The sequence below is a fragment of the Suncus etruscus genome, chromosome 8 (genome assembly GCF_024139225.1).
Source record: "Suncus etruscus isolate mSunEtr1 chromosome 8, mSunEtr1.pri.cur, whole genome shotgun sequence".
Taxonomy (NCBI): Eukaryota; Metazoa; Chordata; class Mammalia; order Eulipotyphla; family Soricidae; genus Suncus; species Suncus etruscus.
Window position 1 is genome coordinate 61,441,442 of NC_064855.1, and position 26,084 is coordinate 61,467,525.

At 39.7% G+C, this 26,084-nt stretch overlaps 1 protein-coding gene across 1 annotated transcript in view; it reads right to left on the reverse strand.

Moving 5' to 3' along the window:
- CAB39L (calcium binding protein 39 like) overlaps positions 1-26,084 on the reverse strand; it is a 108,898-nt gene that overhangs the window by 18,610 nt on the left and 64,204 nt on the right. The window contains exons 3-6 of the mRNA XM_049778834.1: positions 19,124-19,270; positions 17,431-17,595; positions 5,506-5,624; positions 1,079-1,247 (exon numbers count right to left, since the gene is read on the reverse strand). Coding sequence (XP_049634791.1) covers positions 1,079-1,247; positions 5,506-5,624; positions 17,431-17,562 — 420 coding nt within the window. The 5' untranslated portion in view covers positions 17,563-17,595; positions 19,124-19,270. The remainder of the gene's footprint in view (positions 1-1,078; positions 1,248-5,505; positions 5,625-17,430; positions 17,596-19,123; positions 19,271-26,084) is intronic.

Below are 26,084 nucleotides of genomic sequence, written 5' to 3' on the forward strand. Positions count from 1 at the left end.
TAACCCCTGAGCACTGCCGGGTGTGACCCAAAAACCACAAAAAAACAAAACAAAACAACAAAACAAAAAAACAAAAACACAAAAACTAGGGGGCCAGACAATAAAATAAAATGGTCCAGAAAACCAATTTGATAGATACTAAAGAGAAATAAGACTGTATTTAAGTTATTTAAAATGACTCTAATTACAATTCCTATACCCAATAGAAACTCTAATGTCAACATCAATCACTCACTGAGGTGTAAGTTTTTGCCAACTAGCCATTCTATTTCTAAAAAGCTCTATGGATGATAAAAGTCAGAGAAACAGTAAAAACATGATCAGCAGAGCTGGAGGAAGAAAGATCTGTTCAGTGGAAATGAAGATAATTTTAGCTTTGTTAAACTGGATACTCAGCAGTATAGACAGATTAAAACTACTAAAATGAAATAGTAAGTTTTCATGTAATATGTGTTTTACTACAATTAAAGTTAAACAATGTTAAGCGAATTTAGTTCCAAAATAATAAATAAAACATGTGAAATGTATCCACTTATGAAAAAAAGTATAAGTGATAGGTGCTTTGTTTCAATATGATAGAATTTAAAATTCCCATAGTGAAGGAATAATGTGATGTCCTTTACATTAAAATATGCATCTTTGGTTTTATATATACCCAGCAGTGATGGCAGGTGGGAAGACCATGTGGTTCTGAGGATCAAAGCCAGCAGGCATCCTGTATACAACATCTGCCTTTGAGCTATTTCACTGGCCCTAATTTTACTATTTAACATAAATGAACAAAGGCTATAAGTGAGTAATAATGTTTCTGATAAACACATAATACTTTTATCTGTGTGAGCATATAATGAATGGTTTGAGTTGTTTTTTTTCTACAGTGTGACAGATTGGTCTAATAAATTCTATTCCATTTCTATTCCATTTAAAGTTTCCTCTGTGTTTCACACCACACAGAGTTGACTGCATCCAAAACTTTACGGAACATGATTTTGTACTTTTAAAAATCAAATGGCCTCTTTAGAGTATTTTTAAAAATAAGCACATGACACTTAGCTGATTCAGAAATTTTATAAATTACCTTGAAAGTAGCAAAGGCATCTGAAGCAATATCAAATGTTAACAACTCCACGTACTTAAAGAAATCTCTGAACTGATTAGAAAAGAGGATGATTTTGGCAAGTGGCTCATGTCGAATACATTCTCTCAGCATAATCCCACAACGTAAGGCAATCTGTGGGGCTTCATATCTAAAGCATGAAGAAAGAAATGGAGAACTCCATTATCCTAAGCACAGCAAATACTAATGATATCAAAAGAACCATTCAATATTATTATTATTATTATTTTAAATAATGAAAAAGACCATGTCATTCTCAAGGTACAGGGACAGAGATCAATGGGTAGCAGTATCTGAAGTGCATGTTAGAATTTTGGGTTTCATGCTGCATGGTCTCTCGTGTCAGGACTGTCTCCAAAGATGAGCCATGAGTACCCCCTCAACACTGCCAAATATGTCCAGATGTTTTCTGTGATGTCTGTTAGAAATTCAGTTGGCTCTCAAGCAGAAGCCTCAGCAATTTCTGGGTCATGCCAAGTTAGGATCTCCTCTTCCTGTGATCTCCAGTCTGTATTCTGTATTCCACTTGTTTTACAAGTGGAATTCTTATTCATAGGTTGCTTCCCTTTATACTTCATATAGCTTTCTGCTTCTTCTGAACCTGTGTCCAATACCTGAGATCCTCCTTCAGTTTCTCAATGAACTTGAGTCTATTCTTTTTTTCAATACTATTCTTAAAGGAGGCACAACTCCTATTTATTACAATTAAAATACCACCCACCAGTACCTACTGAGTCTATCCCATATATATATATATATATATATATATATATATATACTTATGTAACATAGCATGGATATGTGTGTACATATGTATATTTATATATACTACTATAAAAAATGAATAAGATTACTATTTTGTAATATTGGTGTACTAAACTGACTAGAGCTGACATAAACTTCAAATTACTTTTACATACATTAACAACCCCTCATGACAACCGCCTATCCATGAACAGAGTCAGGCAAAGTCTATGGGTATAAACTAATTGTTACTTTTCTTTTTTTTCTTTTCTTATTTTTCTTTGGTTTTTGGTTTTTGGGTCACACCCAGCAGCACTCAGGGGTTACTCCTGGCTCTACGCTCAGAAATTGCTTCTGGCAGGCTCAGGGAACCTCAAGCAATCGGGGATACTGGGATTCGAACCACTGTCCTTCTGCACGCAAGGCAAACACATTACCTTCATGCTATCTCTCTGGTCCCCTAATTGTTACTTTTTTGATGGTTTCTTTTTCTTTCTTTGGGGGGCCACACCCGGTGACACTCAGGGGTAACCTGAATTACTGGCTATGTGCTCAGAAATTGCTCCTGGTTCAGAGGACCATCTGGGACACTGGGGATCAAACCCAGGTTTGTCCTGGGTCAGCTGCGTGCAAGGCAAACTCCCTACCACTGTGCTATATCACTCTGGCCCCTAAATAAGATTTATTTTTTAAAAAGGAGCCACCTTAGCATGTCTGGGGATGGTGTAAACATGCCTTTGGACAGTCTGCTGGGTATTGCTCAGGCTTGGTCAAGCAAGGTTCTGTTTCACCTACAATACCCCTGTGAAGCTGCTGGTGCTCGGAATACAACCAGGAGTGCTGGAGTGGGTAGAAGGAAGAATGTGCAGTCAAAGCAGATTAAATTTAGGGTCTTGAACACTCTAGGCATATGCTCACAACTTAAGCCATCTTTCTTGCCCTTAAATTTATTTAAAATTAACTACAACCATAATTTGCAATTCTGGAGTATTTATTATCATATATTTATAGTATTTGTGGTAGGAAGATACCAAGTATCTTTAGCAGAACTATTTATATCTGGTTGGCCATGTCTCAATTATTCAGTGACAGAGCTACAGGAAAGGCTCCGTACTAAGAACTCTTGCTCCTTGGATTGGAGTGATAGCACAGAAAGTAGGGCATTTGCCCTATACATGCCAGGTTCAATCCCTGGCATCTCATATGGTCCCCAGAGCCTGGTAGGAGTGATTTCTGAGTATAGACCAGGAGTAATGCCTGAACACCATCGGGTGAGTCCCCCTCAGGAAGAAAGGAAAGAGGGAGGAAGACAGGGAGGGAAAGAGAGGGAAGGGAGGAAATAAGGAAGGAAGGAAGGAAGGAAGGAAGGAAGGAAGGAAGGAAGGAAGGAAGGAAGGAAGGAAGGAAGGAAGGAAGGAAGGAAGGAAAGGAGGGAGGGAGGAAGGGAGGAAAGGAGGGAGGGAAGAAAGAAGAGAGGGAGGGAAGAAGGGAGGGAAAGGGAAGGAAGGAAGGAAGAAAGGAAGGAAGGAAAGAAGGAAGAAGGAGGGAAGGAAGAAAAGAAGGAAGGAAGGGAGGGAGGAAGAAAGGAGAGAGGGAGGGAGGAAAGAAGGAAGGAAGGAAAAGAAAAAGAAAAAAGAAAACAGAAAAAATGCTCAGAAACAATATGTAGCAGAAAATATTAGTTGCTCACCAGTTGTACAATATTTTCCTTTTTGCATGCTATTTCTTGACCCCATTAAGAACTCTTAAGAGGCAGGGGGCCTAAGAGACAGCACAGCATGTAGTGTATTTGCTTTTTCATGCAGCAGACCTGGGTTCAATCTCCAGCATCCCATATGATCTCCCAATCCTGCCAGGAGTAATTTCTAAGTGCAGAGCTAGGAGTGACCCCTGAGCATTGCCAGGTGTGGCCCAAAGACAAAACAAAACAAAACAAAACAAAACAAACAAAAAAAGAATTAAGAGGAAGGCTTGCTCTTTAAGCCCATGTTCTTCCTTGAACATGTATTTTGCTTGCTTGTCTATGTTTTTTTCCTTGCCTGTTTCCACTCTGAAGAAACACCTATTCTCTTTTAAACACACATCTTCCATCTCTCCCCTCATATCTTTCTAAATGATTTTCAATAAAAACTAGTACTTTGTTTGGGGCCGGAGCAACAGCATAGTGGGAAAGGCATTTGCTTTGCACACGGCCATCCTGGGTTTGATCCCTGCCATCCCATATAGTCCCCCAAGCCTGCCAGGAGCAATTTCTAAGTGCAAAGCCAGGAGTAATCCCTGAATGCAGTCGGAGGAAATAAATGAACAAATAAAGGGGGGGGGGTCAATTAACTAAGTGCTCTCAAGTGGAAAATGAGCTGCAATTACTATGCCATTTCCCATGTGTGGTTACTAAACTCTACCTATATCTTCGCCTAACTGTGGGTTGAAGATGGCAGTGAACAAAATGTTAAGAATCATATGTTGAAATCCTTCTAACTTAACTTGTGGTGGATCCACCCTGGACTTAAGGAAGTAAAAGCAGCCTGAAAATGCCCCAAAATATTTATGACTTTTCATTAACTAGATAAATGAAGATTCTATTCTCTGCCTATATATTTTTTGTCATTCTGGCTCTCCTCTGGGCAATGGATAAAGTAATATAATAAATTGTGCAATAATATCTACTCTACCTTCATGCCACATTGACAGCTGTAGTCATGGGTGTGTTTGTTTGTGTGTGTTGTGTGTAACGAGGGGGTTTGGCCTCATACAATAGGACAATTGTTTTGTTTTGGTTTAGGGTCACACCCAGCAGCGCTCAGGATTACTCCTGGCTCTATGCTCAGAAATCACTCCTGCCAGGCTTGGGGGACCATATGGGATGCCAGGATTTGAATCACCATCCTTCTGCATGCAAGGCAAATGTCCTACCTCCATGCTATCTCTCCAGCCTCAAACAATAGGATAATTGAACAGCTAAAAAACCAGAGCATACTGGGAAGCTTAAGCATTAATATAATAGAAGAAACAGAGAAGATAATAAAGACACACATGTTATGGAAGAACTTTAGAAATCAAGGTACATATTAGTCTGCTGTGGCTTAAATAACCAGTGAGCCATATATCAGGGAGTCAGCTTTGAAAAATCGACCTGAAATATGACAAAATCACTTGCACTGTGATTTGGCACAGAACCTGCCATATATTTTTTGTTGTTTGTTTGGGCCACACTTGGTGATGCTCAGTGGTTACTCCTGGCTTTGCACTCAGGAAATAATTCTGGCAGGCACGGGGGACCATATGGGATACAGAGAATCAAACCCGACTCAGCTGCAAGCAAGGCAAGTGTCTTATTGTATTGTACTATCTCTCTGGCCTCCAACCTACCATATCTTTTTTTGGGGGGTTGGGGGTTCACCCGGTAACGCTCTGGGGTTACTCCTGGCTATGTGCTTAGAAATCACTCCTGGCTTGGGGAACCATATGGGACACCGGGGGATCGAACCATGGTCCTAGGTTAGCGCATGTAAGGCATGTAAGGCCCTACTGCATGCGCTACCACTCCAGCCCTCAAACCTACCATATCTTAATAAGACCAATGCTATATACTTTTCACAAATACTCTAAACTCAAATTTACTTGAAAAGAAGCCATGCACTTACCCTTTGAGGAGCATAAAGAGAATATGAGGATGAGCACTAATGTACTCCACAGTAGGACTCCGAGTGCCAATCTGTCTTCTCAGGATGTTGTTAAATATCTGTGTCACATCTTTTTTCCCCTATAAGAGAAACAATCATAACAGGAAAGTTGAATGGCATGAAATTTTTATTCAAACTTTGTTCATACATATGCACATCATAAACAAAATGATGTCTTTTGTGATATGCAAACACATTAATCTACTTTTTTTTCAAGATATCTGCAATCAATTGTGTCTTCAAACACAGAATCTACAAAATGGACATACTTCTCTTTTCCACAAGATGTGCACTATAAGATATTTGACAACTAAAGTCTATTTTCACAGTAGTAAGTAAAATGGGATAGACTACAAGCCATGGAGATTGCTCTAAGGGCCAAAGCATATGCTTTGCAAGCAGAAGTCCTGGGTTTGATCTCAGCACCCTGTAGTTCCCTTATAGCTTAGAGCCAGGAGCAACCACTTAGCACCATCAGTTGTGTCCCTCCCAAAACAAAGAACAGACTATAAAATTAAATATGTATAAAGTTACAATAAATAAATCATAATAGCTTTTTTTTTATTTACCCATTGCTTTTATTCAAGAAGAAAATAATGGGGGCCGGAGCAATAGTACAGAGGTAAGGCGTTTGCCTTGCATGCGTCCAACACAGGACAGACTCCGGTTCTAATCTCAGCATCCCATATGGTCCCCTGAGCCTGCCAGGAGCGATTTCTAAGCGCAGAGCCAGGAGTAACTTGGGGGAGGAAAAGGAGGAGAAAGAAGAAGGAGGAGGAGAAGGAGGAAGAGGAGGAGGAAGAAGAAGAGGAGGAGGAGGAGGAAGAGGAGGAGGAGGAGGAGGAGAAAAGAAAATGATTAACTGTTTCAAAGCTTCATAAATAAGGAGGAAAGAGCTATGGTTAGCCTGTTTCTCCAACTGAAATTCCAGATTATTACATGGAAAATAAAGTCAAGAATGATACTACTTTCACAATCACAATCACAATGGCACTACTTTGAACTCTCATCTCTCAACTAATTATTAATGATCATTTTCTAGTTATATCATCCATTTCAATGAATTCTGCAGTTAGTTCTAAATATGAATCTAACTATGCTATTACCCTCCCTTCAGCTCTTCAACCTCTCCCATTATATGGGTTTCATTTTACTTTCTTTACTTTATATGCTATTTCCCCCTTACCTTTGTTATTATTATTGCTATGTGATAACCACAACGTGGTTGTGGTGTTTGCAAGCTTGATTGTGTTTCCTTTTAAATTTTTGCTTCATTATTAATGCCAATGCTCCAATGCTTGATTTCATTTCCCACTGGGTCTTTCCAAAGAGGAATCAGAAAAGTAATTCTATTATTTACCTTTGTGCTTTCTATCTCCTACTTTCATCTTCCTTGACTCATTATGTTGGTTTCTGCATATTAGATAAAATAGCTATTTCTCCTAGTTGTGACCCCACTGTTCTTGTGTAGGATAAGAAACTTGTCAATAAGTCTGACCTAAACATATGGCACATCAAAACCTGAGGCTGTTCATGCCAGTCATTGTTTTTACCTAGATGCAGGCTGATTGGCAGTGGGACCTTCGTGCAGTAACAGAAAAATGTGCAATCACCAGACACCATCCAAGGAGAAAATGGGAGGTGGATGAATGCTTTAGCTGCTCTCAATGCACTGATCCTCAGTGTTTACTCACAGCGATCTTCCTGTACTCATTTGAAAACTGACTTGTTTACAATAGTGCTATACATCCTGTGAATGTATGCTCTTGAATTGGGGCCTTAGGAATGTCAGATGTGAAAATAAGCTCTTTTCATGAAAATACAAGAGATTTTACTTTCTTGTTGGAATATATGAAGGAAGAAGGCAAGAAAAGTGCTCATTAGTCTCTTTGTGCTCTTGTTTTTGTTTTGGGACCATACCTGGAAGTGTTCAAGGGTTACCTCTGGAAGAGTTGGAGGACTGTATAGGATGTCAGGGTTCAAATTGAGTTGGGCTGAGCATAAGGAAAGCACCCTACATACTGTACTATTTCTCCTGTCCCATAATTTTCCACATCTCCTGGGAAGAGACTAGCCAGCTAGATCCTCAGGCAGCTGTTTCCAAAGTACAAAGTCAAACCATTCCAGGAAAAGCCTGAGCATTTGTTGTTTGTTTGTTTTGAACTCTACCCATAGATGCTCAGGGCTTACTCCTAGCTCTACACTAAGGCATCACTCATGGCCAGTGCTCAGGGGGTCATATAGGGTGATGGGGATCAAATCTGGGTCTGTTATGTGCAAGACAAACACTTTGGCCCCATGAGTTTTTTATTTTTTTCTTTCTATCTGTTCCCTAGGCCCTGGAGGAGTGACGGATGGCTGCAATAATTGCTTACATGCCCAGTAACAACAGTTTCTTTGTTTTCTATATTCCTGTGGCAAAACTGCAAGCCCTGATAGCTTTCCGATATGGATGATCTGAAAGCTGTCCCTCAATTAGCAGTCCTAAATTTGGGGAATTAGATGTATGGTTCAAACTCTTCCTTCTTCAGGGAGAAGCTGAGAGTTGGGGCAGAGTGCTGATTAGGGGTTCACTCCTGAAGTATAGCTAATAGTGGAGATTTTGCCAAAAATATGTCTCAACATCTCCTACCAGTTTCAATGTCGATATTTTCTTTGTTGCTCACTGAGAAGGAGTCATTCAACTAGTTTCTGGATTGCTCTCAGGGGAATTACTGTTGTGTAACTGCACATGTAGGGAAAGCATGGAGGAGGGAACTTCAGAAGCCTCCATCAGATTGAGAATCCTTATAAAATCTTAAACAATAAAATTTAAAAAATAAAATAAAAAATAAATGAATAAAATTCAATGTTGATTCTCAAGCACCTTTGGCAACCAATCTAATAGTACTTACCAGATATCCTGGAAAATGCAACCTGAGAAAATGACCTTCTAACCACATCCTTAAGCACAGAAAATGATTAATTAACAAAGGTATTTTTGGTTATTTGCGTATTTAGGTATTTTTGGTTTTGTTTTGGTGTAGTTTTAGCCACACACATTACTCAGAGGCTCGTCTGGCTCAGTGCTCAGAGGTCACTACTGCATTACTCAGAACACATGGTTCTGGGGCGTGAACTGGAGCCTCCAGTATGCAAAGCATGCACTCCTTGAGCTAACTCCTCATCTCCAAGAACAAGCTGTGATAATAGTTAGAAATGATTAGTACTGTTATTTAATAAAGTTAAATAAAGTAAAGGTTGCTGGAAGAAACTAGAATATTTAATCGTTGGCTACAATGGGGCTGGGGAAATAGTACAGTGGTTAGGGCACTTGCCTTGCATGTGGCTGACCCAGATTTGATCCCTGGGATCCCATAATTTCTCCTGAGCAACACCAGATAAAGCATCTCCCTTGCAGGCATTAAACCTTGAGTTTGATCCACAGCATTGTCTCACATGCCAACTGCACTCCCAGTAACACTGACATTTGTGAAAGAAAGAAAAAAGGATGGAAGGAAGAAAGAAAACGAGAGTAAAACCAATTAAATACTTATGGCTATCCATTTTTCACTTCATGGCAGTGAAAGAGGGGTGAAAATAAGGAAGGAAAGAGTGAAAAATAAAGTATCAATCAGAAGGAAGATTCAAAGAAAGATTTAAGGAAAAGGGGGATGGAAAGATAAAGAACAGATGGGGCCAGAGTAATAGTATAGGAGGTAAGGTGTTTGCCTTACATGCAACTGACTCAAGTTCAATCCCCAACACCTCATATGTTGCTTCTAGCACCACTAGAAGTAATTACTGAGTGAAAAGCCAAGAGCAACCCCTGGGTGTATTCTCCCCACCCACAAAAAAAAAATACAATTGCATAGGAGACATGTACAGGAACATAAGAACACTACACAAAATCACATTGTTATTAATTTATTTGAAGTTTGGTGACAACACCCAGTAGTACTCAGAGGTTACTAATGGTTTTTTACTCAGGACCACTCCTGGTGGGACTTGGGGGACGATATGGGTGCTGAGGATTAAAATCAGATTCAAGGTGCAGAGGCTCAACCTGCCATAATCCAACCCCAGGCAGGGCATCACAAGGATTAAGAAAACAAGACAGACTTAAGGGAGAAAATCTGGGGGCTTCCAATTTCTAGGACTGCGGGAACCTGACTGTCTTTTTCCAGACACAATGGGGATGGGGTAGGGCAGACATAGTTAACAGAAAAAGGCACTAATCTAATGCTAATCAAGCCTAGCTGGGTCTTGAAAAGTAAAGAGGAAGCTCTGGGGGAAAGGCAGGGTGTGTGTTCTATGTGTTCAGCTACACCAAGACAAGCATATTACATTATATTATCACTCAGGCCCCAAATTCAAAATCTAAATAGAAATTAGGAAATAAGATTTCATTTTAAAAGAATATTTAAGAATCTATTGCTCTCCTAATTAAAAGAAAAGTTCATGGGGCCGGAGAGATAGCACAGCGGCGTTTGCCTTGTAAACAGCCGATCCAGGACCTGAGGTGGTTGGTTCGAGTCCCGTTATCCCATATGGTCCCCTGTGCCTGCCAGGAGCTATTTCTGAGCAGATAGCCAGGAGTAACCCCTGAGCACCGCCGGGTGTGGCCCCCCCTCAAAAAAACCAACAAAACAAAAAAAAAGTTCATGCTGCATGAATTTCATTGTATAAATGGTTTTTTAATTGTACAATGTTAATTAATACATTTGCTATTCAAAAGGTATTTAAAAAATTCAACTTTTAAAGACCAAATTACTTTATTTTAATTTTTTGTTTTGTTTTGGGCTACACCTAGTGGTCCTCAGGGATAACTCCTGGTTTTTTTTTGGTTTTGGTTTTTGGGCCATACCCGGTGGCACTCAGGGGTTACCACTGTGCTATCTCTCTAGCCCCTAACTCCTGGTTCTGTACTCAGGAATTATTCTTGGTAGGCCCAGGGGACTAAATGGAATACCAAGGTTGACCCCAAATTGACCCCATGCAAGGTAAGCACCCTACTCACAGTACCATAGCCCTGCCAGGAGACTAAAGAACTTTAAAATGACAGAAGTCATCTGTTTTGTTCCAACCTTTCCAGACTCACTAATACTGCAAATCATAATTATCTTCCAAATGTCATAAGAGACTGTTTTTCATACTCCTCGGTCAAGTGCCACAAGAACATTTCCATACAGCATTCCAATGAACAGAAGAAATGAAATCTCCACAGAACTCTATCCAACTTTTACAGAGGAAAACATTCTTCTAGTTCATTAGCAAATGTGTACAAGGCAAAGTGGGCTCCCTGCTAATAATCAAAACAAGTTCTGCTACCAGGAACAGCTTCCCAAAACAAATGTTCAGAAAAAAAAGGATGAGAGTTGATCTAAACAGGTACAAGACAATGAATGATGATCTGTCTTAAGTTTGTAACCTACGGACCCGGAGAGATAGCAGAGTGGCGTTTGCCTTGCAAGCAGCCGATCCAGGACCAAAGGTGGTTGGTTCGAATCCTGGTGTCCCATATGGTCCCCTGTGTCTGCCAGGAGCCATTTCTGAGCAGATAGCCAGGAGTAACCCCTGAGCACTGCCAGGTGTGGCCCAGAAACCAAAAAAAAAAAAAAAAAAAAAAAAGAAAAGTTTGTAAGCTATCTTGCCCCATCCTCATTATACATAGTGATATTGATCAGATCTCAAACCTGTTCAGACTGAAAAAAAAAAAAAAAAACAAGTCAGTCTTAGAAGGGAATGCCTGCATCATACTTAACCACAGAGTATAGGAACCCTGGTTAAAACTAGAAGACAGTTAATGGAATGGGACAAAATTTTTGCATTCCACACATCAGATAAAAGGTTGCTATCTAGGATATACAAAGCACTCAGAAAGGTTAGCTCAAAAAAACCTAATACAGCTATAGAAAAATGGGAGAAGAAATGAATAAACACTTCTCCAAGAAAGACCTAAAGATAGCCAATAGACACATGAAAACATGCTCACCATCACTCATCACTAGGGAAATCCAAATCAAGACAACAATGAAGTAACACCTTACACCAGTGAGGATGGCACACATCAAAAATAACAGGACTAATCTTTGTGGGGATGTGGTAAGAAAGGAACTCTCATTCACTGCTGGTGGGAATGCTGCCTTATATAACCCCTAGGGAAAACAGTATGGAGAGTGCTCAGTAAACTCAGAATTGAGCTGCCATACGACCCAGCACTACTGGGTATCTATCCCCAAGACAGAAGGACATTCATTACAAAGTATGTATGCACTCCACTATTTATCGCAGCACTCAGTACAACAGCCAAGATTTGGAAACAATCTCGATGCCCAACAACAGATGAGTGGATCATGAAGATGTGGTATTTATACACAATGAAATACTACATAGCAGTTAGAAATGATACAATCATGGATTTTACAGCAACATAGATGAATTTTGTTTTGTAAAAGATATTCAAGCTCTTTTATTTCAGTCTTTTCCTTCCAGATACTGCCTAGAGAATTAAAAGTTCTCAATTAATTAAAAAACCCATCTAGTATCTTTCAATTAGAAGTTCACTGTTAGACTCCACTCACCATAATCCTACCTTGGGGAAACAGATCTGAAGCAGGGGTTGCTGCAGGAAATAAACCAGGCCAAATTTGAGAGGGCGAAACATGTGTGAAACATGCATGTTCGGGAACCTTTATGTTTCATCAAGGGAGAGAGCTGCTGGCCAAAACGGCAGTTTTTTTTATTAAGTACAGAGACTTCCTCTCGGTGGGGGTAGAAAGGACAAAAGGCCTATCTTGAGCCAGTTCCACCCAGGTACACTTTAGACATGTAGAGGAAAATCTTTATTTTGTGTGAAAGCAAGTTGTAAAGAAACAAATACAAAGAAACCAGGGATGGTCTTTGTTTTTGGGGAAACCAAATTGAAAGTTGTAAACCAACAGTTCATCTTTATCTCGGTAAGAAATGCTCCCTCTTAGGTTATATGGCAAAATTGCAGCCCATCCCTAAAATAATATTTTTTCTTCAGGTTTTAAATATATACCAAAAATACTGCAGTCAAATGACTGTTGCACTTTTCAAAGAAGTCTGTGAAAATCTATTCTGAAAATTTATTTGCTTACTGGCATGATATTATTACTCTTGAATAAATTATCTTGTAAACAATGTTCTGATTCTTTGAGAAAAGTGTCTTACTACTGTGTGAAGGATACCTCCCTTAGATACAATTTGCAATTCTTACCTTGCTTTGATTTCATTCTCATTCCTTCATTCATTTATTCAATCAATCAATCAATCAACTGATGCATGTAGGAAATAGTCATAGTACAAAATATTCTCAATCAGCAGAGTTGTATCAATGGTACTTGTGAACCAAGAGCTGAGGTAAATCGGGTTCTATATAATCAGACTGAGTTTTGAGAATGGAAAGAATTTTATTAAGCTATTATTAGCCTATGATTATGGCTCATAATCATACAGCCTCTGGCTATATTAGGCTTAAGAAGGTAAACTGTGGGCCAAAGAGATAGTACAATCTTTGTAAGGTACTTGTTTTACATGCAGTCGAACAGAATTACATAATTTGAATCATCTTCTGCCTCATAAATTGAGAGGAAAATAATGGAGGGTACCAAGACCAAACAGTCGTTTGAACATTGAGTAGAAATAAAAAATGATCAGACTTAAACATCAAATCCAAAGCCAACAACAAGAGATTTCTGAGTGGGGCCGGAGAGATAGCATAGAGGTAAGGCGTTTGCCTTTCATGCAGGAGGTCATCGGTTCGAATCGCGGAGCCCCATATGGTCCCCTGTGCCTGCCAGGAGCAATTTCTGAGCCTGGAGCCAGGAATAACCCCTGAGCACTGCCGGGTGTGACCCAAAAAATACACCAAAAAAAAAAAAAAAGAGATTTCTGAGTGCAGATGAAGGAGTAACCCTATGTGCGCTGCCAGATATGACCCCAAAACAAATCAAAACAAAATGAAAAATACAGAAATATAAGTTAAAGCAAAGTAATTTGTGTCCCATGGTTCTATAAAAAGGCAGGAGCACCAATCAAAGAGATTAAGAAGGAGTGGCAGTTTTTCATAGGCACAGCTAAAGTTGGGGAAAATAAAAGAAAAAATCTTTGGCCTAAAAACAGGGTGTCCCCACAAAAGGAACTAGGGGAGAGTAAAAGAGCATGTACGGAGCCTGGAGTTATTCCCATGACAGTATACTTCAAGGGCAAAGAAACCTTGTATCTCTTAGGCCAAGGGAATTCAAACATCAAATATAACATAAGTGAACTGCATGGGGGCAGGGAGATAACTCAAAGGGTTTGAGCACATGTTTTGTATCATCAAGACCCTAAGTTTTGGGGGCTGGAGAGATAGTATGTAGGTAAGGCATCACATCACAGGATGAATGGTGCAGGGTTATAGCCCTGGTGGCTCCAGCACCTCTCAGCCTGAATATCACCATATCATAGGGTGAGAGCATTGAACCACCTGTTTTGGTTAGCTGGTTATTGGTACAAATGGCCCCAGTTCCATTAAGAATTGCTTAGGAGAAAAAAAAAAAAAAAGATGGGACTAGAGAGAGATAGCATGAAGGTAAGGCATTTGCCTTTCATGCAGAAGGACAGTGGTTCGAATCCTGGCATCTCATATAGTCCCCTGTGCCTGCCAGGGGCGATTTCTGAGCATAGAGCCAGGAGTAACCCCTGAGTGCAGCTGGGTGTGGCCCAAAAACCAAAAAAAAGAAAAAAAAGAAAGAAAAAGAAAAAGAAAAAAGAATTGCTTAGGCAGGGCCGAAGAGATAGCATGGAGGTAAAGCATTTGTCTTGCATGCAGAAGGTCAGTGGTTCAAATCCCAACATCCCATATGGTCCCCAGAGCCTGCTAAGCGATTTCTGAGCATGAGCCAGGAGTAACCCCTGAGTGCTACCGGGTGCAACCCAAAAACCAAAAAAAAAAAAAAAAAAAAAAAAAGAATTGCTTAGGCTCCCAACTGAAATCAACAACAACAACAACAACAACAACAACAATAATAATAATAATAATATTTTAGGGGAAATGAGTAATAAAGTAGGGGAAGTAAAGGAGGGGGAAAAAGTTAAATATAGCTGAGAGGAAGGAATAAACCGGGCCTTTCAGATCCCTGCTCTGTTCTGCTGTTATCTCCCCTGACACAAGTAAACTTCACATTTCTGAAGTTTTGCTGCATTCCAATCCTTTCCTTCCAGCCAGCATCAAATCTTCCCCATCTCAGCCTTTCAGAGCTGTGGACTAGTATTTCCACAGATTCCCCAGAGTCCTCACCTATCTGGTCTAATCACTGTAATTAGTTCCCTTCACTTCCTCATGAACAAACTGAAAGCAATTTACTTCAGAAATGTATATTCTCTATCTTTGAGAAGCAATAGAGACTTAAGCATTTAGCTGCTGGATTCAAAAGTCTGATGGTTGTGGGACCAGAGTGATAGCACAGCAGTAGGGATTTTGCCTTGCACGCAGCCAACACAGGACGGACCCTGGTTCAATTCCCAGCATCTCATATGGTCCCCCTAGCCTACCAAGAGCAATTTCTGAGCGAAGAGCTAGGAGTAACCCCCTGAGCACCACCGGGTGTGACCCAAAACCAAACCTAAACAACAACAACAACAACAAAAGTCTGATTGCTGAAACCCAACCAAAAAAAAAAAATCAAAGACATTTTTGTTTGTTTGTTTGTTTGTTTTGTTTTTTTGGGTCACACCCGCCAGCACTCAGGGGTTACTCCCAGCTTTGTGCTCAGAAATCACTCCTGGTAGGATCAGGGGACCATATGGAATGCTGGGATTCGAACCACCATCCTTCTGCATGCAAAGCAAACGCCCTACCTCCATGCTATCTCCAGCCCCCAAAGACATTTACTATCTCTGAAATAGTAAAAATTCAAACCTGCCTTACTGGAAAGACTTTAACTGAAAAGTTATGACCTAAGTCCAATGTTTTAATTTTTTAAAAAATTGCTTATTTTATGTTTCTTGCATTCATGCTTTCTGTTTTGGTTTCATTTATAAATTAGCTATACTTACTTTCTTTGGGGGTGGTGGGCTTGGGCCATACCCAGAGGTGCTCATGAATTACTCATGGTTCTGCACATAGGAATCCTGGCTGTGCTTGGGGAATCATATGGTATTCTGGAGATTGAACCTGGGTTGGCTGTGTGCAAGGCAAGTGCCCTAACCCTGTACCCTTTTAATTACTTTTAAAATGAGATAAATACTGTACTTCAATCATTTAATATCTTAAAATACCAATATAATAAATTAAAAAAACAGAATTGGAAGATGGGTAGTTTTTGTTTTTCTGTTTTAATTTCTACTTTAGAATTTTAGCTACAGAATGATTTGAGGCAAATTACCATGCCGACATTGAACTCAAGTTCTTGATCTATAAAATGAGGCTAAAAGCAGTACAAACTATGGAAGTTTTGGTTGTTTTTTAATTTTGTTTTGGTTTTGGGGCCACACCTGGACGTTCCTGAAGAATACTCCTGGTTATGTGTTTGAAAATCAATCTCAGTGTTGAACTCAGGCCTGTATGCGAAGTATGCGTTCAGTATAATAAGTTCCCTGTCTGGCCTCACTAAGATTGCTTTGAAAATTAGATGAGGGGGGCAGCAGAAATAGCACTAGTGGGATGGGCGTATTGCCTTGCATGCAGGCCTATCCAGGGACAGACGATGGTTTAAATTCCGGCATCCCCAATAGAGTCCCTGCTAAGGGCCATATTCTGAGCACAACAGCCATGGAGTGACCCTAGGAGCATTGTCTGCGCGTGTAGACCCTAACACCAAAAAAAAAAAAAAAAAAAGGAAAAGGGAGGGAGGGTGGAGATGGAGGGAATGGGAAGGGAGGGGAGCGGAGGGAGGGAGGGAGGGGAGGGGATGGAGAGGGAGGGAAAGGAAGGGATAGGAAGGAATGGAAGGGAAGGAAGGAAGGAAGGAAGGAAGGAGGAAGGAAGGAAGGTAATGGAAGGAAGGGAAGATGAATAGGAAGAGAGGAAGGAAGGAAGGAAGAAAGAAAGGAAGAAAGAAAAGAAAGAAAGAATGATTTGAAAGAAGAAAGAACAGAAGAAGAAAGAAGAGCGAAAGAAAGAAAAAAGAAAGAGAAAGGAAAGAAAGAAAGAAAGAAAGAAAGAAAGAAAAAGAAAGAAAGAAAGAAAGAAAAAGAAAAAAAAAGAAAAAAGAAAAATTACACGAGGGGCCAGAAAAGATGACTCAATATAACTGAACACATGTTTAAGTTTTGCATGCCTGTGTCCTATACCTCTACATCACCAAGAGTGACCCCTTCACCCCAAGCAAAGGGACCAAAATAGCATTTAAGAACCACAGGGTATGACTGAAAAACAAAAAGTATAAATGGAATGAATAATCAAATGGATGATGGTATTTTATGAAATTTTCTAAAGTGATATGATTATTATTGTTCTTGTTATTATTTGTCACAATAACCATACATGACCATGCAAGACTGAACTACAAAAATAGATAGAACTAAATATCTAAGCAAAAGTCAACAAACAATGGAATTAAGAGATGCAAACTTTAACAATCTAAACTTAAATTAGACCTGTTATACTGGCAGGCTGAGGTCCAGTGGGTAGTGGATGGGATGGACTTGGGAATTTGGTAGAGAGAGGTCGACACTGGTGATGGGATTGGAACTGATTCATTGTATGTCTGAAACCCAACTAAGAAGGATTTGTAAATCACAATGGTTTCAAAAAATAAAATTAAAAAGAGATTAAAATGATTTTGACATCTCCGTACAAAATTAATTTTTTAAATTAATATAAAAATATAAGTCAAATACTGAGTCTAGATATTAAGCAACTAAAGTAGTGACATCATCTTTATATAGACAGTTTACCTCAAAGTCTATCAGCTGGAGGTCAGCTATGAGGGTCACGAGGAGGCCGCTATTGTAGAGCTCTTGTGCCAGCTGAGCTACCACTTCTGTTGGGGGTTCCTTTTCATTCGTACCACAAAGAATTTCTTTCATTGCTTGCAGTGATTTTGACACTTCTTCTGAAGCCTAATGACCATACATATGCAAATAGTTGAGAGAAATAAAAAATTTTAAACTATAAGCAAAAACAAAACAGTTATTTTATAAATGACAGAAGAAAAAGGAAAGACAGAAAGAAGAAAAGATCAAGTGAATGCTTTTTTTTTTAAATTTTAAGGACCCATTACCAAAAACATAAATAATGGGCATGGGGGGTATGTGGAGGAAGATGAGGAAGAGAAAGAAAGGGAGGAGGGAAAACAAGGAAGAGAAGGAAGAGAAACAAAAGTAAAGAGGAGGGGAAGAAGGCAGAGAAAAATAGAGAAGGGGTGATGAAAAAGAAGGAAAGGGAAAGGGGGGCCGGAGAGATAGCACAGCGGTAAGGCGTTTGCTTGCATGCAGAAGGATGGTGGTTCGAATTCCGGCATCCCATATGGTCCCCCAAGCCTGCCGGGGGCGATTTCTGAACGTAGAGCCAAGAGTAGCCCCTGAGAGCTGCCGGGTGTGGCTCAAAAAACCAAAAAGTAATAAATAAAATAGAAAGGGAAAGAAAAGAAAGACAAGCAAGCAAGAAGGAAGAAAGCAAGAAAGAAAGAAAAAGAAAGCAAGAAAGCAAGAAAGCAAGAAAGAAGAAAGAAAAGAAAGAAGAAAGAAAGAAAGAAAAGAAAGAAAGAAGAAAGAAAGAAAGAAAGAAAAAAGAAAGCAAGAGAGAAAAGAAAGAAAGAAGAAAGAAAGAAAGCAAGAAGCAAGAAAGAAAAAAGAAAGAGAAGAAAGAAGAAAGAAAGAAAAAGAAAGAAAGAAAAAGAAAAAGAAAGAAGAAAGAAAGAAAGAAAGAAAGAAAGAAAGAAAGAAAGAAAGAAAGAAGAAAGAAAGAAAGAAAGAAGAAAGAAGAAAGAAAGAAAGAAGAGAGAGAAAGAGAGAAAGAGAGAAAAGAGAGAAAGAGAGAGAAAGAGAAGAAAGAAAGGAAGGAAGGAAGGAAGGAAGGAAGGAAGGAAGGAAGGAAGGAAGGAAGGAAGGAAGGAAGGAAGGAAGGAAGGAAGGAGGAAGGAAGGAAGGAAGAAGAAGGAAGTGGGGAAGGGATAGTACTTTTGTCTCTTTCCATAAATAGTCCTTTGGTTGACAAACTGAAAATGTATGATTCAATTGTCCCTTTGCAGGAAGAACTGAACTATTAAAAGATTCTTCCTCTGAGGAATTCCTACTTATTAGGACCTTGAAACAATGGGAAAAATTACATTTGCACTGAAGTTATCAGCTGACTCTTAAAGCTTTTCCTACTTCCTGAAAATATAATGTTGACTACTAGCATAACCCCTTAGAGATTCTAAGTTCTATAGGGAGATTCAAGATGGTCAGAGTTTGGCAGTTCATAACCTACAGTTCAAGGACAACAGACAAAATTACAGTTAATAAACTGGAATAAATTTAAATGTATTTAAAGAGATACTACTGTTCTATCATATACATATTTGGAATTTTTTGTTAAGCTTTTGCACTAAGATTCGGTCTTAAAATACATGATTTAAAAATAAAAGTTATTATTTTAGCTCATTACCTTGTCTGTCTTTTTGTCTTGTTTTTCCAAAATGGCATATTATCTTTCAGAAGTTTTCACAATTTCCTGCTGGAATTTTTGTGTTGTGATTTACTAAACAAAGGCATTTTCTTCATCTATAGAGATTTCTTCTTCCAATATGGAATGCTAAAAAACAAATATATAAAAAACCATAAACTCAAACTCAAACATGATTAAATTGTTTTTTTTTTTTTTTTTTTTTTTTTTTTTTTTTTCTTTTTTGCCCACACCCTGTGACGCTCAGGGGTTACTCCTGGCTATGTGCTCAGAAATTGCCCCTGGCTTGGGGGACCATCTGGGATGCAGGGGGATCGAACCCGCGGTCCGTCCGAGGCTAGCGCAGGCAAGGCAGGCACCTTACCCTTTAGCGCCACCGCCCGGCCCCAACATGATTTAAATTGTTAGACGAAAATTTTTTGTATAATATTAACCACACAATTTAGTAATTTAAACATTCAAAATCAATTAAACTGAGTTTCACCAAATAATAATGCCAACAGGTTTTGTGTGTGTATGTGTGTGTGTGTTGCAGATCAAACCAGTGTCTACTTCATGAACGGTATATATTTTACCACAGACTTATACCCTAGGTTGCCCCACATAAAATTATTTTAAGAAGGGGGCCAGAGAGATAGCACAGTGGCATTTGCCTTGCAAGCAGCCGACCCAAGAACCTAAGGCATTTGCCTTGCAAGCAGAAGGTTGGGTGGGTTCGAATCCCGACATCCCCATATAGTCCCCCAAACCTGCCAGAAGCGATGTCTGAGTTGTAGAGCCATGAGTAACCCCTGATCACTACTCCGGGTGTCGCTGACTCAAAAGCAAAACAAAAATCCGCCACCCCCCCCACCCAAATTTTAAGAAGACATATTTAAAGTTTGCTGAAAATTTTTTTTTTTTTTGCTTTTGCTTTGTTTTTGTGCCATATCCCGCACTCATGGGTTACCTACTGGTTCTGTACTAAGGAATTACTCCTGGTGGGCTCAGGGTGACCAATGGGATGCTGGGAATTCAAAAGAGGGTCAACGCATGCAAGGTAAGTGCTACTGCTCCAGCCCCAATAAGTTTGTTGAAAGTTTAACTTGAAGTTTAAAATGTTTTTATATGAGAAAAAATAATGATCATGCAAAAAAGAGGAACGAGAAAAAAGCAGATATTAAAAACTAGACATTTATCCACAAAAAGTGATAATAAACTAAAACAAAAATAAGTGGGACTAGATTTCATATACTATGGTAATAAAATATTTAAAATAATACCCCATGGCAAACCCAAAATTACAATGTAAAATATTTAGAATCTATTTTTGGGGGGGGGGGAGATTTTGGGCCACACCCCGGTTAATGCTCAGGGGTTACTCCTGGCTATAGGCTGAGAAATTGCTCCGGCTTGGGGGACCCATATGTGACACCGGGAGAATTGAGCAGAGGTCCGTGTGAGTTAGTCCCGTGCAAGGCAAATGCCCTACCGTTGCACTATAGCTCTGGCCCCTAAGAATTTATTGTTTTTACTTAGTCTTCAATTATTTAGTTGTCCTAATCACTAGAGAAGAAAAAAAGAAGGAGGGGATAGGGGAAAAGATGTATTACTTGTTTTTTTCTGAGAATATGACTACTCCAAATAGAACAAAAGAACGTCCCAATATGGCTTGTCAATGTCCTGTTTTGCTATTTAAAAAAATCTAAATTCTTGAGGAAATATAATAGAAGACTCTAGTTAGTAGGGACATATTCATTTCCCAGAGTCCCCATCTCAAGAATGACTCCCTGGGGCCAGAGTGGTTGCACAATGTGGTAGGACGTTTGCACTCCACACACTGACCTAAGAAAGCCGAGGTATCGATCCCCGGTATGTCCCATAAGGTCCCCACCCAGGAATGATTTCTGAGAAGACAAGGCAGAAGTAACCGCCTGAGCGTCACCGGGTGTGACCCAAAGAAAACCAAGAAAAAAAAAAAAAGATTCTTGAGCACTCAGAGCCGAAACGTAACACCCTCCTAAGACGAAGCAAAGCTGTGGCTCAACCCCCCAAAAAGAAGCCCAAATACACAAAAGCCATTTCAGGTGGAATCAACGGAAATGAACTAAGTCAAAAAGTGTTGTCCTATCAAGTTTGAATCATTAGATGTCATAAAAATGTAAAATTATATGTACATATATATATATATATATAAAATACATACAGTATATTTTTGCAAAATAAATAAAAGGCGAGGAGAAGAAGATGCCATGGCAATGACAATGGGCAGATCTTGATAGCCAAGCTGAACCTTGTCCATCAACTAGCCTTCCAGCAAGTGCTGGAAGCAGGTCAGGAACACACAGGACCCTGGTGCTACTTTCCACTATCAAGACTAAGTAAACGAGCCACCAATATAGGTTCTACTTATTTATTTTCAGATTTTTGTTTAGTTTTGTTTTTTTAGGCCAAACCCAGCAGTGCTCAGGGACATTTCACTCAGGAATTACTCCTGTTGGTGCTTGGGAGACCATTTAGGATACCAGAAATCAAACATGAACTGAAGGCATAGAAAACAAGTGTTCTATCCACTGTACTATTTCTCCAGATTAAGTGTTCTATCCACTATACAATTTCTCCAGACCAAATATAGGTTTTATCTAAAAAAATAATAATAAAGGAAGAAAGAAACAAAGAAAAAGCAGAGCCAAAGTGACAGTAATCAGGTGCCCTGCATGTGACCAACCTGGGTTCAAAGACTGGTACCACATATGGTCCCTCGAGCTTGTGAGGATCCCTAAACAAAAAGCTAAAATTAAGATCTTTCCCTCGGTGCCAGCTCAGATGGCCAGAAGTGGATTCAGGTGGACTCTTAGTGGTCCTCATGTTCCCCCGTCCCTCCATACTCCAGGGGGGAGGTGCATGGGGAGGAGGGCGGGCAGACATCTGCCTTCTGGTTTCCTCTTTGATTCTGGAGACCAGCTCTTGCCAGGTATGGGGTTTGGGGAGGCCCCATACCAGAGCCTTTCTCCCTAGCCTGGGGAGAGCTGGGAGGCTTGGCAGGCCCCCAGCCATCCTTGTCTTTTTCCCCTGACTCCAGGCCTTCCCTGGGTGCCAGCTCAGATGGCCAGAAGTGGGTTCAGGTGGACTCTTAGTGGTCCTCAGGTTCCCCCCTCCCTCCGTACTCCAGGGGGAAGGTGCTGATGGGGAGGAGGAGCGGGGCAGACATACTGGCTTCCGATATCGTCAATGATTCTGGAGACCAGATCTTGCCAGGTATAGGGTTTTTCTCCCCCTTGGACTTCAGTCGCTTCCCTGTGACGGCCGGTCTAGGTGGAACTCTTTAAGGGATAAACAGGCTTTCTTCCTGTCTCCCCCTACACTAAATGGGAATGCGGCTTTGGGAGGAGGGCGGACCAGCCAATTATCGCACTGGTTTACATTGGGCCAGTCAGTGGAAATTTTTTCTCCTTGGTTTTTCCTATTGAATAGCCATTGTATGCATATTATATCCTATATATCCATCTTGTATTGTGACCTGATACTGCCCTACAAAGCTCATTTCTAATATTTTACTTCCTCAGTCCCAACACTTACTTCCCCCCATCTTCCCATGTAGGTGCAGCTAATGACATGAAGCTCACCACATAGAATGATAAGTGCAGTTTAGAGAAATAACTACACTGAAAACTATCATAACAATATGAATGAATGAGGGAAAAAGAGAAAGCTGTCTTAAGACAGGTGTGGGTGGGGGTGGCGAGTAGGGTAGATCTGGGAAATTGGTGGTTGGAATCCTGCACTGGTGAAGGGGGGGTGTTCTTTACATGACTGGTATCATACAGCTAGCAATTATATTTGCAATCAAGGTGTTTAAATAAAGATAATTAAAAAAAAAGATCTAAGCTTATATGCAAAAAATCACTTACCTAGAAAAGGTTCATATTATCAGAAATTTATTTTGGATATATTATTATTTCATGGCTTTAACATACTTTAGTTTTTTGTTTCAAGCTTCTATAATCATACATTCTGCATCTGGATATAAGACTGAGAGACATTTAGATGGGAAAATGGTAATGAAATAAAACCTGCTTTAAATTTTTAGTACATTGTTTTAGTTTGTTTTTTTGGGCCACACCTGGTGGTGGTTAGGGTTTACTCCTAGTTCTGCACTCAGAAATCTCCTCCTGGCAGGCTCAAAAGACCATATGGGATAAGGGATTAAACCCAGGTCGGGCCACATGCAAGGCAAATGCCCTACCCTGCTGTGGCTATCATTCAGTCACATACTGCTTACGATTTTAAATGAATAAACTTTTTATACACAATTGGACTTTTTTTTGGTTTGTATTTTTGGGTCACACCCAGCACCATTAAGGGGTTACTGCTGGCTTTGTGCTCAGAAATTACTCCCTGACGGGCTTGGGGACCATATGGGATGCTGAGAAATTGAACCTAGGAGAGCCTCATGCAAGGCAAATACCCTACCTGCTGTGCTATTGCCCTGGACCCAGCAGTTGGACATTTTTATATGTATTAATAATTTTTTAAGGAAAGGGATTCAGATCCATTAGTGTTGAAATTGGTGATCTTTGGGTGCCCACCACAACTATATAAGGTGATGCTCAGGGGTTCAATACAGTGCTGAGATCTCCCCCTCTGCACAGCTCATGTACAGATTTAAATAGTCCCAAGCCTTTATTAATTTGGTTTTTGGACCACACCTGGTGACTCTCAGGGGTTACTCCTGGCTCTGCGCTCAGAAATTGCTCCTGGCTCGGAGGGACCATATGGGATGCCGGGATTCGAACCACCGAATCACTGTCTTCTGCATGCAAGGCAAATGCCCTACCTCTATGCTATCTCTTCAGCTCCTGTCTCGTAACATTTAAAAGTAACATTCCTCCTCAAAGGACATTCCTTACAAAATCACTTAAAACAAACAATAAAACAATGATAAAAAAATCAAGTTGTTTTTGAAATAAAACACATGACTACAAAGAAAAAAACCAGATTTCTGAGAGAGAATGTAGACCAGTGGGTGGGCAAACAAGTTCGACACAAAGAGCCAACATTTTAAACTGTGAGAGTCAGAGGCCATACCACGCAGTGACCTGCCAAAAAAGACAAACACTCACACAGAAGTATAACATTTTAACAATAAATATATTAAACACATATATGCATTTTGCCATTTTGAGTGAGGGTAAAAATCCTGTTCGCCCACCCCTGATGTAGACCATCTTTAATTAAAACTCTAATCAACATATTTATGTGGGACGATAGACTGTCTACACTTCACTAAAAATCTTGCAAATGATTAAGATGGGAACAGAGGCCCTAAGTACTGAGAAAATTGCTGAAAATAAGAATCAAGAACTGAAAAATCAGTTTCTTGAAGATGGAAGCCTGACTTATTGTTGGTCAGAGTCAAGGGGGAGGTGATAGAATCAACAATTAATAGAATTCATTCATCTGGACATTAAAAACAAAAGAAAAATCCAAGAGGGTGGGAACATGATCAATTGGAGTGGCCTCATGATTCCTTTCAACTGCTCTGAATACAGTAATTGGATTACCAATTGACTTATGAACTCAGACAAGCTAATCCGAAAAATGTTTCTTCAACAGGATCTGTTTGTTTTCCACTAAGTATTCTCCATTAAAGTCTCAGCATATGGAAGAAGAAACTAGACAATAGAGAAAGCTCCAGACAATTACTATCTGGATATTATCAAAAAAAGGACCAGAAGGAGCAGTACAGTGGGTAGGGCCTTTACCTACTGACCTGGGGTTCAATCCCAGCACACCCCCATATTGTCCCATGTCCCAACCAGGAGTGATCTCTGAGCACTGAGTCAGGAATAAGCTCTAATCATAGCTGCATGGAAGCCAAAAAGAACACCCACTCCCACCCGCCAAAAAACAACTAGAAAGGTCGCAGTGACACAGCTCAGGGATCAGAGGGACCGCTGCATGCACTTGGGCCCTGAGTGTTTGGGCAACCCGTTTTGAGACACTGCTAAGTCCCGACGAGATCACTAATCACTACTTGGTAGGGACCCCAAGTAAATAAAAAAAAAAAGTAAGAAGTAAATAATAAATAACAGAAGCAACTCCTTTAATACTCCTCTCTTATGAACTTGTTCCCAGCTGGTTCATACCGTGGTCAATTTATTCTGTCCTTTCTAGACTTGCTTCCACATTTTTATTAATACTAAACAATGTCATAATGACATTGTGGGAATACACTTTAAAGATGAAAGACATTGTAATATCATCATTCAATTATACATCAATTACATCAGTACTATGTTTATGATTTATAGATGTTAATATACAAACCCCTAGTTTATTCATGGTGACTTTTATTATATAGCAACCAACTGTATGACCCTATCACATTTTTCCCAATTTGGGGAAAATAACAACTTTCTATTACAGGTATAATGCAATACACATTAATGTATATGTTAACTTGTACATTTATATGAGAATTTCAAGAGTACTGGTTTTATTTTTCTTTTCTTTTCTCTTAATACCTTTTAACCCAGAACAAAAGAATGTATATCAACGATTGTTGTAATTGTTTCATCTAACTATATACTTGCCACTCTGGGAATTTTCTATTCTAGTCCTATCTGTTCTAGCTTAGTATCATTTGAGAAACTTAACGACAAATTACAAGCCCAGCCTGGATAAAGAAGTCAGAAAGAGAAAGGAGACACAAAACCCTGGAAGAAAAAATAAGGTACTTAATAAACAAAGTCAGGAGAAATAATCTCCGAATTATAGAAATTCCAGAAGGGGAAGAAAATGGGAAAAGGGGAAGAGCAAGTAGTGAGGGAGATAATAGGAGAGAACTTCCCTACACTCAGGAAAGAGGTTCTCTACATATCCAAGAGGCAAAAGAGTGCCAAACAAAATAGACCATAACAGAACAACACCAAGACATTTAGGAATCCAAATGGCAAAAACA